Below are 17,370 nucleotides of genomic sequence, written 5' to 3'. Positions count from 1 at the left end.
TCTGTCTGATGTACCACACACACACACACACCTCCCACCCGAAACACAGAGCAACAGTTTTATCATAACTAATAATACTAATAAGCAGCCATCTTAAAGCACCCTTTCCCACGCAAGAACTTGTCTCACTTGAAACTAGGCCCTCTATGTGCATTGGTAGGGAATCCTACAATCGAGTTATGTGCTTACCCTTTAAAGTTAGGATGAAACACACTGAGACTATTTTTCCTTCACGCGCATTGTTTCTTCTCACCTCTGCCGTTTCCCGTTCTACCGTCCCTGCCCGTTTTAGGAAGTGAGTCATTCGGAAGGCTAGTAGTCCGTTCTATCAGCGCGCCAGTGCAAGAGTGGATGGGAGGGAGGGAGCGCGAGCGGGGAGGTTTTGTAGAAGATAGACATCACATAGGAGGGTCGACCGGAGGAGGGGAAAATAGGGAGGGCGCTGAATATTGTTTTTTCACCGAATATTGACTACAACGGTAAGACAAGACCCATTGTCTCCGATCCTATTCACTATTGTTTTCTTCAATCAGTGATTTATGTAACCAGCGAATAAAATCAAGGATGACTTGGTATTATTTGAATTAGAGGGCATAGAGGTTCGGTTGTCGGCCGAGAGAAGAAAACGGATATGGGGTGAGCCTGATAGCGCCGCTGACTTACGTAACGCGCAATGGATGATAAAATAGCTTTATATATTTGAACCATTTTAACAAATCCCGGGTTCCATTTGTTATGATTCTGCTAAAATATTTCTCCGCTGTTTATCTATGATTAGGCTGAAATGCAACTAACCTATCAAAGGTCGTAGATAATCATCGTTTGGCGTTTTCTATCTCACGTTAACGCTTTTTAATGTCATTATTTGGCAACCTAGGCCTATAGTTTCATTTTGACTTATATAGTCAGCTGTGGAACTATGGAATATGGTGCCTTTAGCGAAAACTCATTGATCCAAAGCCTTTACATCAAACAAACAACCAAAGCTTCAATGTAGGCTATATAGGCTAACATAAATTCAAAACAGGCTATCACAGCGCAAATTATCACATTTGGTCCAAATGTTGGAGCTTTTATTAATTTGTGGATGTACAACTTTTGACGTGCACCAATTGAGCGTTAGTAAATTTTCAGCAGTCATTCTTGCGCGACCCCTAGACAGTTGGTCGCTGTCCTTCAGCACCACGTGGCTGCGCGGGGATGAGTGACAGTACCCCGAAGTCAGGATTAGAAAAATTTCCATTCTGAGGAGACATGGTAATATTTGATGTTAATATGAGTGGAGGGCACCGACCAGCACGTAGTTACCAGATTACTGACAGAAAAAAATATGATTGGGGTTAGAGGAGGAAGAATGGTTTAAAATAAACACGTTTACAAATGAGTGAAAGTCTCCACCTTATTCTAATGAGAATTTTGGATATGGATATTTGAGGATTCTCAATAGACCTGATCGTTTGATCGGCTTTTCTCCGTTTGATGTACCGTCTTCTGCTCTCTCTTTCTCTCTCTGTCTGTCTTTCTCACACATTTTATCTCTTTATCCAGTGAATCTCAGTCCAAGCCCAGAATGCTTCACCAGGATCGACCTGCAAACTCCAACTACGGAGGTCAGGGGGGCGGAGTTGGAGGCGGTAGTTCCTCCTCTCTGCGTCTTCTTAGCAACTGCCAGCAGCAAACTAACAGGAAATGTGAGAAGGATGGCAACTTCAACTTCCTGGGTCGAGAGGATGAGGTCCTGACGGGAGACGAGAACCGCAATCAGGTTCGACCCCGGAGCCTCGGCCCGCTGGGCCGGGACCCGCCCCTGCCTCCCCCCACCATCCACTATCATGGGCCAGGCCTGTTATCGCCCCTCTCCCGCCTGCCCTGTTGGAGCCCCCTGGAGCCCCTGCCCGAGATCGAGAGTGGGGACGATGGCTACGGGAGAGTGCCCCCTGACGGCGCCGAGGAGGGCAAGATGGAGGAGGAGACAGGAAGAATGAGTGATGATGACAAGGACAGAGAGCCACGGGCCATCCAGGGAGGAAGGAAAGAGGGAGTGGAGCTGGAGGGGGAGGAGGGAGGGGAGGGGGAGGAGAGAGTGGAGGAGGAGGACGGGGAGGAGTGGGGAGACAGTGGCTCAGAGTTCGAGTTCAGCTACAGGTCCAGCGGCAGCCTGTCCTCCCTGAACATGGAGAGTGGCGGCGAGGGGGCTCTGATGGGGGGGTGGGACCGCATCGGCGTGGGAGAACCCCGTTCGGACCTCCAGGGGACAGATGGCCCCCCAGGCACTGACGACCCCCTTTCCGACCCCACCAAGAAATGTGAGAAAGACGCAGAGGGGAGGAGGTGGGGCAGGAAGACCCTGGCGGCCTCGGCGATGGGGTCAAGCCTCCCTGATGACGACGAAGAAGAAGAAGAGCAGGAGGAGAGGGGGGGGCACTCCTCGGATTCAGACACGGACCCGTGCGGGGAGCTTCCGGAGCTGCTGGACGCGGTCTGGACCCTGAGGGACCGCGAGCGCTTCAAGGCCCAGGAGATGGAGAAGCATCAGGTTCAGCTGACCATGTACCGGCGCCTGGCACTGATCCGCTGGGTCCGCACCCTCCAAGGGCGTGTCCAGGAGCAGCAGAACCGCCTGCAGTCCAGCTTCGACGTCATCCTCACCCATAGGAAGGAACTGCTGCGCATGGGCGCCTCTACCGCAGCAAACACCACTGCAAGCCAATCTTAGAGAGACATAACCAGGAAGTGGTCTACAGAAGCCAGCCTATGACTGCAGAGAGATAACAAGGCAAAGGTCTGATTGGATAGGATCCTACCTTGTTGTGTCCCAGACTTTCCTGATTATAAGACAATCTCCAAGAATCCTCTGAGGTTGAACTCAGATGTGGCGCAATGTTATAATTTCTCCTTCTACCTAACCATACCAAGTAAAGTGCTGAAATGTTTTTTCAAAGCTATTAACTTAGGTAAAGGAGACAATTGTATTTTGCTGTATTGCTGACCTACCCAATGCTTGTCCAAATAGATCCTAAACATTTTCTTGAGAGCAAGCTGTAGTCACCTTATAAGACTGAGTATTAAAATGTTAAACATAAGAGTTATATCAAGAGTATAATACTTTTTTATATAAGGTTCTATAGAAAGCCATGTATAGTGATTATGTGATCTATAATGGCCATATCCTATGTCAATCCATTTGTCTTGTGATGAGAAAAACTTAATACAACACTAAATGTTTGTGAACAAAAATATCTGTACATGTATGAAAATAAGATATACAAAGAAGGTGATTTATATCTTGGAATTAAATTGTATATGTAAATCATATCAAGTTAAATGAAATAAAAAAGACTGGCTGACATGTGCGTTTGATTAAGTTAATTCATAATTAAATGTGAATGTTCTCAAACACACATAAGTTTGTTTATTCTCTAAACGTTTGCTAAATGCATAAATGTAAACGTGTGGAACGAGAACAAGCTTGCTCTTAGAACAAGCGCTTGGAGATTTCTGGGTCTTCACAGTGTGTTTATTAAGCTCTTATGGATATATTGAGGAAGGCTTGGTTCAAATAGGACTAATTTAAGATTTGTAAAGATTTGAGGTTACAAACATGGATTTTATCCTCGAGAAATATGACCTTCCACTTACAATTGGCTCTTTATCAGTGGAACAAAGATTGTTTGTATCGCTCTATCACACGGTCGAGTGTTCTGTGTAGGGTGTGATAGCCGTGTGAGGAACAAGCATCAATCTTAGAAGAATGGTTACAGCGACTTGACAGCCTGCGGGCCGAAAGAGAACGTCCATGTGTGTGTGTGTGTTTGTGCGGGTGCGTGCGTGCCTGCGCCTGCATGTGTGTGTGTGTGCAGAGATACCAGCCTTTGCCACCCTAATCTTCAGTCTGAGTTGAGCTGGTCCTGCAGGGTCCAAGTCCCCGGGGGAATTTGTCAGTTTGCGCCCCGGGGCCCGCGAAGTCCTATCCAGCCCGGTGAGCAGCCGCCGGTCCAATCGCGCAATAGCGCCAAACCCCGGGGCAAGTTTGGGATAATCCTCGGTTATTCCTCCGAACTCCATACGCGCAGGCTTATGTTTAAGCTTATCGCCCCTTTTGGACGCAGGCATGACAGTAAAAGTGTGAGAAAATTAACATATTGATCTGTTGTTTATTGGCGTTAGCTGGATGTAGGCTATGTGGGGCATCATGTGAGGAAGCGGGTGGGATAACACTGTTATTATTGTCCTTGCTGTAGAACCGTGTACTGGCAACCATTTCCTCAAAAATGTTTCAATAAACGGCAGACATTGAAAGAACCAAATCGTCTTTCTGAATTGAAAATTGCCAAGATGTAATTATGGAGTTTGCACATGAATCATAAAACGGTAGCAAAAAGAAAAAAGAAACTTAGAAAGGAATGAGTTTTGAAAACTAAAAGTTTAGGCTTCAATTCACTTTCTGTTTTTGTCATTGTTCCATAAGCCTTTAGTAGGCCAATGCCTTGGTCTATTCATGGAAAAACACAATCTCAATTCCATGTACTCTTTCTCTCTCTCGTTAGAACACATCACTTCGTCTCAGCAACACTGTATAATAGGCGCACTAGCACGGCGGGGCACGAGGCAGAGTGTGACGGGGACCCTGCTGGGCGCGAACAGCGGTAACGTTCAAAGAGCACCGAGCCCGGGGAGACGCGCATACGGGAGGGCTGCGGGACGCGCCACTGTCTCTCTCCTCGAGCAGAGTTGCTAATGCAGTAGGTTATGCGAGCTAAGAGAACGTTTGTAAATCCGTTACAGGCGACTTTCCCCCAAATTAACACGAGCGATGCGGGAGGGGAAGAGAGGTGTGCACAGCTGGGCCTTGTGGCGCCCAATTCGGTGCCAAGTGGCACTGAGGTCTGACTGTGACCCTGTGATATTCGCGATACCTGCTCATTAGTTTCCAACAATACACATTAAAAATGATAGGCGCTTGGTGTTAGACCCAAGTTATATGCCTACCTCAAGCATAAAGCAAAACTTTAATGTGCGCATTGTTTCCTGTGCAATAAAATCCTATATTTATTTTAGCTTTTCTATTTGGGTCTAAATCCCTTCATGAAGTAAAAAACTTAAATAGTAGCCTATACAATGTTTTTAGAGCTTGGTTATCCACATGTTAAAACATGGTTTATGAAGTTCCCACAAGACTGTGGGCCAGCGGAGGCCCAAGAGATGAAAGGCGTTTGAATCCAGTAGAGGGCGACACTCCATCACTCAGCAATGACGTTTTCGGTCGCTTTTCATGAAGCTCTATGGGCCTGCAATTGCATATTTGGAACGCGAGGGGGCTGTCGTTTGCACAGACCAACTAAGTAGCTGCTGTATTCACTGTTTTCCTGGTAGGACATATACCCCAGTTCTGTGTGATGAGTCCGAAGAGCAGACTCTCTCTCTCCCCTCTCTTCTTTCTCTCCCTTTCTTCCCTCTGCCTGATGTAGTGTGACAGTGCACTAGCCCCCAGCACTCTGTTGGCGTGGAAACAATCAGCTTTGACAGAAAGGGGGTGGTGGGGGATTCAGGGGAGGGAGGAAGGGGGGGTTGCGGCCTGCGGCCTGTGTATGATGAACTGGATAGAAAGACCTGTCGCCAGAGAAAAAGTGAAAACATACAGTATAGGAAAAAAATAGATAGACAGACAGACAGATAGACAGATAGACATATAGACAGTAGATAGATAGATAGATAGATAGATAGATAGATAGATAGATAGATAGGGAGATAGATAGCAAATTAAGACGTATTTTGTCAATCAATTTGTATGTGAAAACAGTTGCACGGAATTAAGCTTATGTATAAAACCTCAAGACGGCTAAATTGTTACCTGCACTTCATTTAGATTATACCATCACCATCTTATTGCAGGTCTAACTTGTTGACCGATTTTTGATCCACAAAACTGTAACTGTAAACAGTGGGGTAAACTCAACCAGTAATTCAATAAAGTTGCGTCTTGAGGACCTAAATCACTTGTAAATCTGCTGTCTAGTTGGAGTCAATCCGATGGGAGTTGCTGAATGTGGGCGTCCAAGCTGTTGGTGGATAGGGTTCAGCTGCCTCGGCTGCTTTAACCAGCTAATAAATATGAAAACAGCGGGTTAAAACTTTTATTCGTTCTCTGCTTGAAAGGATTATACCCTTCTATAGAGTCCCATGTAAATCCCGAAACCTCATAATGCCCAATATTGTCCCATAAAACTGTGTTGGACAATAGAAAGAGAATAGGGGCTTTTTCACGCATAAGGGGTTTTCTCAAGAGCACATTGAGAGCAGCCAGTTCGCGACACGCCCATGGATTATCTCGCTGTCGGTGAAAGCGCGGCTGGGAGCGGCAGGTGCGTGTGCCAGGCACGGGGGTCGCGAGGCCGGCGACCGTAGGAGCTGACTATGTCGAATGCGCACAGCTGCCGGCAGGAATTTTTTCAGAGATTGTCAGTTCCATTTAACTTGCTCTTTTTTACCCTCTTGGGATGAAGTGGTCTCTCGTGCCCAGGTTTCCCCGACGTTCTCAGTTCAGAAACTAAAAGGGCCGCTAAACGGTGACACCCAGTCAACAAAAACGAATGGGGGCGCAACCCATCTCGCAAAACACCGTGAAATTTGGGGATTAGGCCGATAAACACGGACACTGACACCAACCCTAAATTTCTTTAAGAAACAAGACTGAAAGCAAAATTGCAGAAGGCAAGATATAACAAATTATTTTAACCAGACCTTATCAGTCTACTCCCTCCATCTACACTCCATTTATCTACTTATGAAATCACATGCTCCTATTGGTTTGTCTGAGCTTCGTGAAATGGGTCTACAATTGTCAATAATTAAATCAATACCATAGACAGCAATCTTGTCAGTGAAAGACCACGCTCCAAACTCATGTCGCCTAAACTCACAAAGGAACTGTGAAGATATTATCTCTTTCCGTCTCAAGCATTGTAGCCTAGGCCTACCTTCTATCCTTGACTGGATTTATCTTTAAACATTAACATCGAGAGCTGCTTTTATTTACCGATGCGCTGGAAAGTCTCTTACATTACGCTGTTCCACTAGGCCCACAAATGACCTGCACCACCTTGATCCCTAATCTCCACCGTTAAAATCGTCCCTCTCCAAAAACACTCCCCTAGGGCTATGGGTGCACGCATAATCTTCAAATCCAACCCCATGTCCCACTGGGGTTTGGCTAAAGTGCTACGTGTCTGTCAAAGCACAGCAACTGCTTTTTCACACCATCTCTGGCTAAACAGGATTAATAGTCTTCCTCCATATAAATACCCATGAGAATAAACTGGTTTTAGTATGAAAGTCTGGTAAGAATTTTGGGAAGATACATGTTTACAAGACAGAGGTGTAAAAAAGGACACTGTTAAAAATCTTAATGGGCTACAGACATTTCATCTTGTGCAGCTTCAACACTGAATCATACATTTTTGTATCTACAGCTGCCAAAATGGACAGTGTAGCACAAGAATATAAAATGAATGACTCAATATGAAATAGTGTGATAAACTGGTAGATAATCATCTTTCCATTAAACTTTCATCCCAGGCAACTTAAATATTCAAGAGCCCAATTACATAGCTTGTATCTTTTCTCTCTAACCAGAGCAGTCAGGGAGAGTGTATCTGGCTTAAGGGTTCAGTGAGAGCATCATTATGGGATGGTCACCGGGGAGATGACCCATCTCTCATCTGCAGGGGAGAAACTAGACCGTGATAGAAGAAGAGAGATAGAGAGAAAGAGAGGGGGGCAGAGAGAGTAAAAGAGAGAGAGAGAGGTAACAGACTGATGGGTGTCTAAATAAAGGATAGACAGAGCGAATGAGGTGTATAGATTTTCCAGGCGGATAGTGGAACGATGTGTGCATCATGATGTGTGCCACAAACTGTGTGCATGTACGGCTCTCTTGTCTGCCTCTGCGCGTGTGTGTTAGAGTGTGTGTGTGTGTGTATGTGTGTGAGTGTATTAGCAGTCAGAGCACTGAAGCCCAGGGGCGATTCCTGTGTGTGCTTGTGATAAAGGGAAAAGGGAGGAAGTATATGGGGGGTGAGGGGGGGTGGGGCAGGGGGAGCGAGAGAGGAGGGGAGGAAGTTGGTTGGAGGGGGGTTGTGCAGAGAAAGAGAGAGGAGGGAGAGAAAGAGTGAGAGGGAGGGAGGAGGAAGCAGAGCAGGGACCTTCCCATGCTGTCAGGGCTCCTGGATCATGTCCCCATTGGGCTCTTTCTCTCTTTTTCTCTCTCCCTCTTTCCCCTTCTCTCTCTCTCTCTCTGTCTCTGTCTCTCTCTCTCTCGTGCTCTCTCTCTCTCACACACACACACTCTCTCACAGACACACACACTTACACACATTCACCCTGCACTCTCTCCTTCCATCTTTCCTTTTCTCCCTCCCCTCTCCCTCTTTTTCTCTCATGAAAAGAGGAGAAGAGTGTCTTGGCAGGGTAATTAAGAATGGCCTCTAAACACAGGAGTATGGCAGCAACGCTCCAGATGAAAGTAAATGATTAAAATAATTACAGGCTGAGAGCTGACGAGCCGGAGTGTGGGCTGGCCGCCGGACATTTGTCTGTAATTAGATAATTAATCTGAATGCAAATGATGAGCCCTAACGAAGCAGTCAAGCTGAACCAGCGACAACTGCCGAGAGTAAAATGGGGGTGGGGTGGGGGGGGGGGGGGGGTGGCGAGAGAGGAAATATGAAAATGAGAGTGGAATATCCAGCTTTCAATGCTACCCCTGCTGCCAACACCAAAGCAAAAGACAACACACATCAGAATTGTAAATCAATAACTTCAGCACCCAGTTTCACTGCAGCTGGTTCTTCTCTGTTTCACTGTTATTCAGCTGTGATTTTCACTCCCTGTGACAAGTTGACATGAATAACTTGTTCAAAATACACAAGTCTACCCTAATTTGGCTGCCATAGTCTGACACTGAACTTTACATATTGTAAATTGTATACAAGGTGCAAGTCAAAACTAGAACCCTACAGGGACTGTATGTGGTATTTTTATAACACTGTTACCCTGTACACACAAACACATGACAAATAGTTGATTTGTGTCTGAAAGAGTTTGACCTCATTAGGAGATTAGGAAACCATAGCTCCCACTACATCACACTGCATTAATACTGCTTATATCTACCTAACTGTTTAACACTTTTCCTTCTCTTTCCTGTAACTCTATATAGGGGTAGGGGGTATGCGTGTGTGTCCCTTTTCATGAGATATGAAAATCTTCTCATTAGGTCTCACTATTAATTTTAAGGAAAATACATCAACTGTGCTTTGGTTTAGCTTGCTGCTGTGTACCCTAATCACATGGGAAGGAAAAGAGCCTCACATACTTTGACGTCAACATCCTGCGACGCTTACTCTAAACTTTTGCTGTGTAATCTGACTGAACGAGCGGTGGTGAATTGACAGTCGACAAAAACTGAACATTTGTACTTAAATACACAATACATAATGGAGTACTTGATCGGGATTCAGGGAACAGATTTTGTCTTGGTTGCTGCAGATAATGTTGCAGCCAGCAGCATCATTCAGATGAAACACGGTACGACATTGCTGTTTTAGCACGTTAGCTAGCCTAGCTTGCTAGCCTTTTGAGCCGCTCGTTTGGTAGCCAGCTAGCTCTAGCTAACTAACTAGCTTGCTAGCTGAAATGGTCGTCTGTACTTAGTTATGCTGGAAAGCATAGTTAGCTCTATCTAGTTAAATAATAAGCTATGTAGTGGTTTTTAATGACGTCATTTATATTACAATGATGAATTAAATTAACACATATCCAGCTATTTCCGATGCTACATTAACTCCTGGAAACCCTGAGCTACCGACAACATGAAGCTATTGAGCTGGTGAAAGTGAAAGTACAGTATGTGGAGTCAACATGACTTGCATTGTTTTTACCTACAGCCAAGTTTCCTTAAGCGTCCTTAAGTATCACTAGTATTACATATGCATATGTATGTTTTCCCTTAGCATGGGATAACGCTGTTGTGTCAATTCCTTAATGAATTTATTTTTGTTCTCCAGATTACGACAAAATGTTCAAACTGAGTGAGAAGATCCTGTTGCTATGCGTTGGAGAGGCAGGAGACACTGTGCAGTTTGCCGAGTACATCCAGAAGAACGTTCAGCTTTACAAAATGAGAAACGGTAAGGAAGAGTCTCTTACACATTTTCAGTCAACCGGTAGTCTTCGTTGCAGAGCTAGGCCATGCTTGGTTCGATTCTGCTCCACCTCAGGCCAATTTGCTATAAGTGGAAGACATTGACCTTCTGCTTTTTGTGACCCCTTCCTTTGTCTCTAGGTTATGAGCTCAGTCCATCAGCAGCAGCCAACTTCACACGGAAGAATCTGGCAGACTACCTTCGTAGCAGGGTAATGAGACTGAAGAGAATCCTGAAACCTCACCATGCCTAGAATTTACATACAATCTCAGCATTCTCACAGTGGTCTGTCATTTTAGTCTTTATATGTTTGAGAAGAGGTACCAAAGCATTTCCACACTAAGGGTGGAACGGTACACTGAAGTCACGGTTCGGTTCATACCACGGTTCAGACATCACGGTTCGGTACGAGTTCGGTACAACGGAGGGAAAAGCAAAACAAACCAGGTCCCTTTACGAGTGAATACGGGCGCATTGAAGATGACATGTAAATTCTGATTGCGTCAGTTATTGGCCCTATTTGTATGTGTATCTAAAGGCTGGTTAAGCACTGTAGGGAGGAGAAGTTGGACAGTTTTTTGGGGGTCTCGTTCCACTGATTGGCACACCTGGGTGATGGCGTCAAATATTTTGAGTCATTTAGCACATGCGCTTATCCAGATGCGTTATATGCGTTAGCATGTTAGATGTATTTCCACTCACATACCCCACAACTGCTGAACAACACCGACACACAGTGCTCGTCTTATCCACAGTCTCGCCTGTACTACTGTAACTGAAGTCTGAGTCAGGTGGCTGAGCGGTTAGGGAATCGGGCTAGTAATCAGAAGATTGCTGGTTCGATCCCCGGCTCTGCCGAATGATGTTGTGTCCTTGGGCAAGGCACTTCACCCTACTTGCCTCGGGGGAATGTCCCTGTACTTACTGTATGTCGCTCTGGATAAGAGCGTCTGCTAAATTACTTAATGTAATGTAAATGTAAACTGAATGGGAAACCGAAGTTTTCCCAAACTTGCAATCTTAAAGAGGCCGGCGGGTCCTCTATCTATACTCGTCCTTAGTGCTGCTAGCTATCTCTGACTCACGGCGGCGCCAATCAGAGCTTCAGAGCTAAAGCGGGGCAACAGATTAGGTATCCCTAAAGAACACGAGTATCTAACAGTAGTTCCGCATTACATTAATTAATTTGCATGCGAGTGTAATTTCATGCCCCGAACCGTGACGCCCGTACCGTTTCGGTTCAATACGAATACATTTACCGTTCCACCCCTATTCCACACTTAAAATCATCAACAGTATATACAAACTCATTTCAAGGGTATACTCTTTGAAGAGCAAATTTCCCATTCAATGTCAAGGTCAAGTCCTTCACCTGACATCTGTAGTTAACCTCCCTGCCTAAATGTTATGCTTGTGATTCCCTGAACAGTTGTCCACTTAACAAATCGGAATGGGAATTCATTCATTTCCCATAGTAAGTAACAGTGTTTGAGAGATCTCTTATGGAGTCCAGTGGTCTTATTGTGACTGAGTCATGTACACGTATTTTATATGTTGTGAAGGCTCAGAACTGTCTTTGTAGTCTCCCGGGAGGAGAAACACCTGTGCCACACACCGTTCTCAGTTCACCAAGTCCCTTGTGTGTGTTGAGTATGTGTTGGTTAGTGACGTGTGTGAGTTAGTAAGTGAGTGAGAGAGGGAGGGTGGGTGTGTGTGTGTGGGAGGGTTTGCATGTTTGTGTGTGAGCAAATGAGTCAGTCAGTCAGTCTGCCTCTATGTATCCACCCTTTGAATCTCATCTGTTTGCGGCAAGTTAATTTGTTAAGAAGAGTGCAGCCGCTGCCTGTCACAATAGCAGAAGGGTGAAAATAATTACAAAAAACAATTAGTGGGACTGAGCAGGGAATGTGGGACACAAGGGGGGAGGGGGGTGAGATGTAGGGGGGCAGGGGGGTGAGACTGGGAGGGTGGGGGGGAGGGGGGGTTGTCCCAGGGGCTTAAAGACAGGCCCAGAAGTCAACATTGCACAGACGAGTGTAAAAATGAACGAGGGAGCTAGCAGAAGTCAGGGTTAGATATGAGACTAGTAGGATCTACGTAGGCTCTGAAATGCGAAGAACGCAATATTTAGGAATTCATTACTGCCATAAACAGGATGACTATTATTTTACCCCTCAGGCTATAGTCTTTGTTTATGTATACAGATACTTTTTAATGCTTTCTCCCAAAAGAGTTGGTAGCTAGTTAAAGCAGTTTCTCCAGTGCTGCTACTACCCACACCTTTCTTCAGAAACCCACACCGACCCCAAAATCCAGGAATACTGTAATCTCTCGCCAGATGGATTCATTTATAGTGAATAAATCTTGACAACATTCAGTAGCGATAGGTGAAGGATTTTCCGTCTTTGTGTGTAAGAAGTACCGTTCACCTCCACCTTAATGCTGGTGAGCGCCTTCGTGGAGCCCCCACCCCCTCCTCTCCTCTCTCTCCCCCAGGGCCCGGAGCCCATGGGTGGGGAAGCAGCACAGCAGGAGCAGACAGGGGGGTGGGGGGCAGCATGTATTGTGTACCTACCAGCAGTCCAAAACAACAACTGGGTCCACAGAGAACCCCAGGAGTAACTGCAAATTCTCAGCTTCACAGAGATGTGTAAGATAGAGAGATAGAGATAAGGGGAGAGAGTGAGAGGGGTGGAGTTGGACGGGTGGGAGAAAAAGAGAGAAACAAAGAGAAAACTGGCAAGCAGAAACACCTGAGGCCCTGAATGTGCTGCATGAATTTGAGAAATCATGCACACAGACAATGCACTGTCCGACTGTTCACGGCTCCATGGATCTGTGTATAGCCTCTTCTGCAACAATACCTACAGTGTTAGGGAAATGATCTCTGTTGATTAATTTCAAAGGCGCATGACCATTTGAGCACAATCCCTTATTTGTGCACAAGACCCCCCCCCCCCCCATTTAGTTCTGGTCTCTCCCAGACTTTCCCCAGAGAGCTCTAGAACCATAACCATGTTCACCAGTTCTAGAACACTAGTTAGCTTCTTCAGAGATGAGATGGAAGCATAAAGGCTCCAGCAACAGTTTGTCTCGTGTGTTGGTGGCCACATATGGGGCTTTCTTCTTTTTTTAGACCAACACGGGTACAAATAATTACGAGTGCCATATTGCATACGACTCCCCTGCTCCAGCACAGATGAACAATTAATACAGCAGATTGAGGAGAAATGCCAATAAAGAGGACATGTCCCGGGGCAAGGAGCCGAGAGAGGAGGGGAGGTGGGGGGGAGGGGGAGCACTGGAACATGGAATGGCTTGAGCTCATGTAATATACCATTTTTAACCTTCCTCCCCTAGCGCTTAACGTGGCGGATTAGCTGTAAGTTGATGCGTTATTGTGTCTGCCTGCGTAACGTCGCAAGAGTGTTGTCTGCTCTGAAATACACGCGTGTGCGTTCAGGGCGTTCAGGCGGCAGCTTTAACAAGCGGCGCTGCCAGGTGGCCTCTGTGGTCACATGGTAAAACGGGGCTTATTTTGATGCCAAGACTGTATTGTTACATTGTAACCAGTGGGACAGGTGTCGAGGGGGTGGGGGTGATGCCTCAGAGGGGTTCCCGATGAGACCCCTCTCTCTCACACGCGCGCACACACAGCCCCTCTCTACAGGGAGCATGACAAGATTCAGCTTCCCCCCCCCCCCCCCCCGTGGCAGATATCTCACACACACACAAATACACAAATTGATTTGAGGGCAGGTGTTCAGATTGCAGAAGGTGTTTTTAGCTCAGGTGATGCATTTCTGCTCACTCTTCAAGTCAAACACCTACTGTCCTGGTTTGAACATTGCAGTATTTCTCTTCCAAGTTTGGTCAATAATGGTGTTAGTGTTGGAACTTCAATCTAGGGCATCTACAGGCACCGCTGCTATGAACGGAACTGCAAACCTTAGTTTTTCTGGTTAGTGGGACACTTAAAATAACAGGGGGAGAGAGGGAAAGGAGATGGATAACTGGTGGCAAAGGAGAGCCGTTTGTTGCTGTAAAGGCTCATTGGAACGAGAGGCTTGGAGCGTTATTGAAGTCATTTGATGGAGGGATGGATGCAGGGAAGGAGGGAAAGACGACTTCAGAAGTTTTTAATGAGCCCTGGCGGTACTCCAGGGCACAGGGTGAAAGGAGGGAGGGGAGGGGGGGGGTGGAGGAGAAGGAGGCAGGGAGCGGTGGGGGTGCTGCCTCCTAGCAGATGTCACACTGCCGGTGACACTGCCCCCCTACCCCCCTCCGTCCTCTGACACCCCCAGACACCCCCCCCCCACCATGTCACGGCAGCTTCACACCCCTCCCAGTCTTCTCCTGTCGTTGTTGTTGTTGTTGTCATCCCCCCCTGTTTAGTTCAGTTCAAACTTCAAGCTGATAATGAGGAGTGCAGATTTGGGGCCCCAGAGTCGAAGAAGGAAACTATTACTGTTACTTTTATTTCGCTCCATCTGCTGGCACTTGGCACAGCCTGGCGCTCGTTCGGTGCACGCATCCAGGCCACGCATCGGTTGTGTGTGTGTGTTCAGGAGCAGCAAGAAGACGGTCAGATGGACACATTATCAGCCGCAGCGTTCGCTAAGACAGTTGTGAAATATTCGGCTGAATAGCTGTTCGCTTCGTCAGAGTTTATTTCCTGATGCGCTGCCACATTTCCTGAGAACTCTTGGTCCAGTATGTGGTGCTAATGGTGGTCTAATGGTTCTAAGCTGTATCTCTGTCCCTCCTCCTCTAGACCCCCTACCATGTCAACCTGTTGCTAGCAGGGTATGACGAGTCAGACGGCCCGGGCCTGTTCTACATGGACCACCTGTCTGCCCTAGCCAAGGCTCCCTTCGCTGCCCATGGCTACGGCGCCTTCCTCACCCTGTCCATCCTGGACCGCTACTACCGACCCGGTACCTGCCACACCACCACCACGGGCTAGATTAGGACTCTCTGACACCTTTCAATAGTCAATCTGGCATCCGAATATATCACTAACCATCTCTAACCCCCCCTGCCCCCCCCCCCCGTGTCTACAGAGCTGACTCGTGATGAAGCTGTGGACCTGCTGAAGAAGTGCGTTGAGGAGGTGAGATCCTTAAAGACAGACAAGACTTCAGTTTGCCTAGTCCTGATGAGGATGGCGATTATGATGGTGATGTTTGTTTTGGTTGGCACACAAGCTAATATTATCATCTTCTTTTCTCCATTCCCTTCAAAATCTCTTCCCCATCCCATCCCTCCCTATTTTTCTTTCCTCCAGCTGAACAAGCGCTTCATCCTGAACCTCCCCTCCTTCAGCGTGCGTTTGATTGACAAGGAGGGCATCCATGACCTGGAGAAGATCACCGTGGGACACAAGTGACCGCACGCCGCTCTCCCTCAACACCCCGCCTTTTTTTTGTACCGTAGACTCCCCTTCTTTATGTTCCAATAAAACGTGACACACTGTTGACATATGTCTTTGTCCTCTGATGCTTTCTCCGTGTCCCCTCCCAAAAACAGAACAGCCTTCTGGCTGTGTGTGCGTGCACATGCACAAAGCCATTTCATCACGCATTGCGGTTTAATTTCAGTTAGCATTGAAGCCTGTCTGTTTTGTCGGTCTGTGTGAGAAAAGAATAAAGATGGAGATAAATAGATGAAGAAAAAAAACTATATCGCTCTTGTATATCTTGTTCTCAACCTATTCACATCTGACATTTTGTCAGAATTAAGGCTAATTAGCCTGTAGTCATAACATTTATCACATATCATTTCTCTGTATGACAGTAAAGCTGGGATAGCAACATCAACCCATATGTGTGTTTCAGTCTCCCTCTCTCAACCAGACAGGTGATTAATAAACATTAAACAATCCCTCCTCTCCCAAACACTCCAGAATCTGACGGGAAGAATAGCATATGTTTGCCTGAAGGCACAGGGAGCGATGGAGAACAACCCTACAGAGTGTGAGATACAGGGGGGGGGGGCAGGTCACAGGGAGATGGAGGGAGGGGTGGGGGAGGAAAGGTGGGGAGAGGCAGGTGAGGTGTAGAGAAGCAAAGATGGTGTAACTGTAGCAGATGGGGAGGATGTTTGCTGTGCACTAGGGTCATGGTGGTCTCCCAGGAAAAGAGTGGCGCGGTGACGGTTACCAGCACGGCCGGGCTGGGGACGAGGAGCTCTCACCTGATCACGCAGGCGTGGACAAGCTCCCTGAATTCAGAGCGGTCTCTGGGGTGCACACTGGCATCAGTAATTATTATTTTGTGTGTGCGGGCGAGTGTGTATGAGGGAACGTGTAGAATGAAGGAGTTGATGAGTCTGTGACTATACTTTTATAACTGTTTAATTTGAAAGGAATTAAGCCTCTCTTTAATGTGAATTTTTATATTTGTCCCTAAAGGTTTTATCTTACACTACTCTCATATTGAATAAATCTGGAATCAATTTAAAACAATTTGAACTTGTTTGGTTCACACTGTAATAATAAAGTCTGCTTCAACACAAACACATGGCCATGTAGCTCCACACTACATTTACAGAGGTGTGCGATAAAACAAACCACACACATCAGTTATTCTTTCATAATATATTACATTTATGCCGTAATACAATAATAATAACAGTAATAACATTAATAATAAACATACACAGAAAGTACAAAATGATTTGTGTCATTTTCTTAATTTACCAACATTTACCCTCCCCTCATAAAAAGAAAAGTATCTCCCTTAGCTGCCTTTGACACGTCTCCCGCCCATGCCCACCCAAAAAAGTCAATTACCCATCATCACCCAGAATCCTACAGAATCCACCCCTCCTATTGAAGCAACTTGAGAAGTTTAAAAGTTCATATGAGGAAGAGCAGGGTAGAGGATGGGTTGTAGTTCTGGATATGGCTTCTTGTGTGCAGCAATGTTTCCATGGTTGGGTCTGGTCCCGACAGTCAGGTGGGTCGTATCATTTGCAGAGCCAGTGGTTGGGAGGGAGAATCGAGGTGAGAAATGCAGTTGGGGGAGGTTGAACGTCATAAATAACAGGAACACATTGTCAGATAAGAACCTTTCTATACTGGCAGCAGGACGTTTGATGTGCTAGAAACCAGGGAGAAAAATCGCTGGCAGGAGTCCGTGTGTCGTGCACCAGGTGGCGTGTTATG

At 46.4% G+C, this 17,370-nt stretch overlaps 2 protein-coding genes across 2 annotated transcripts; both read left to right on the top strand.

Annotated features, from left to right (window-relative positions):
• Positions 1–496: 496 nt before the first annotated feature.
• Positions 497–3,338, top strand: LOC136962497 (UPF0500 protein C1orf216 homolog). Its single transcript, XM_067256287.1, has 2 exons — positions 497–636; positions 1,549–3,338. The coding sequence occupies exons 1-2, from the start codon at positions 632–634 to the stop codon at positions 2,714–2,716; spliced, it is 1,173 nt and encodes a 390-aa protein (XP_067112388.1). The 5' UTR covers positions 497–631; the 3' UTR covers positions 2,717–3,338.
• Positions 3,339–9,406: 6,068 nt separating this feature from the next.
• psmb2 (proteasome 20S subunit beta 2) lies at positions 9,407–15,685 on the top strand. The gene is made up of 6 exons (XM_067256165.1): positions 9,407–9,585; positions 10,065–10,187; positions 10,343–10,413; positions 14,977–15,139; positions 15,266–15,315; positions 15,490–15,685. Exons 1-6 carry the CDS (start codon positions 9,495–9,497, stop codon positions 15,589–15,591), a joined length of 600 nt encoding a protein of 199 aa, XP_067112266.1. The 5' UTR covers positions 9,407–9,494; the 3' UTR covers positions 15,592–15,685.
• Positions 15,686–17,370: the final 1,685 nt, after the last annotated feature.

Source organism: Osmerus mordax, chromosome 18, assembly GCF_038355195.1.
Source record: "Osmerus mordax isolate fOsmMor3 chromosome 18, fOsmMor3.pri, whole genome shotgun sequence".
NCBI lineage: Eukaryota > Metazoa > Chordata > Actinopteri > Osmeriformes > Osmeridae > Osmerus > Osmerus mordax.
This window is presented reverse-complemented; position numbering and strand designations above follow the sequence as displayed.

Coding starts and splice junctions, on each gene's coding strand:
- psmb2 (XM_067256165.1), top strand. CDS start 9,495: ATGGAGTACTTGATCGGGATTCAGGGAACAGATTTTGTCTTGGTTGCT. Junction 10,188..10,342: donor GCTTTACAAAATGAGAAACG/GTAAGGAAGAGT, acceptor CTTTGTCTCTAG/GTTATGAGCTCAGTCCATCA. Junction 10,414..14,976: donor CAGACTACCTTCGTAGCAGG/GTAATGAGACTG, acceptor CTCCTCCTCTAG/ACCCCCTACCATGTCAACCT.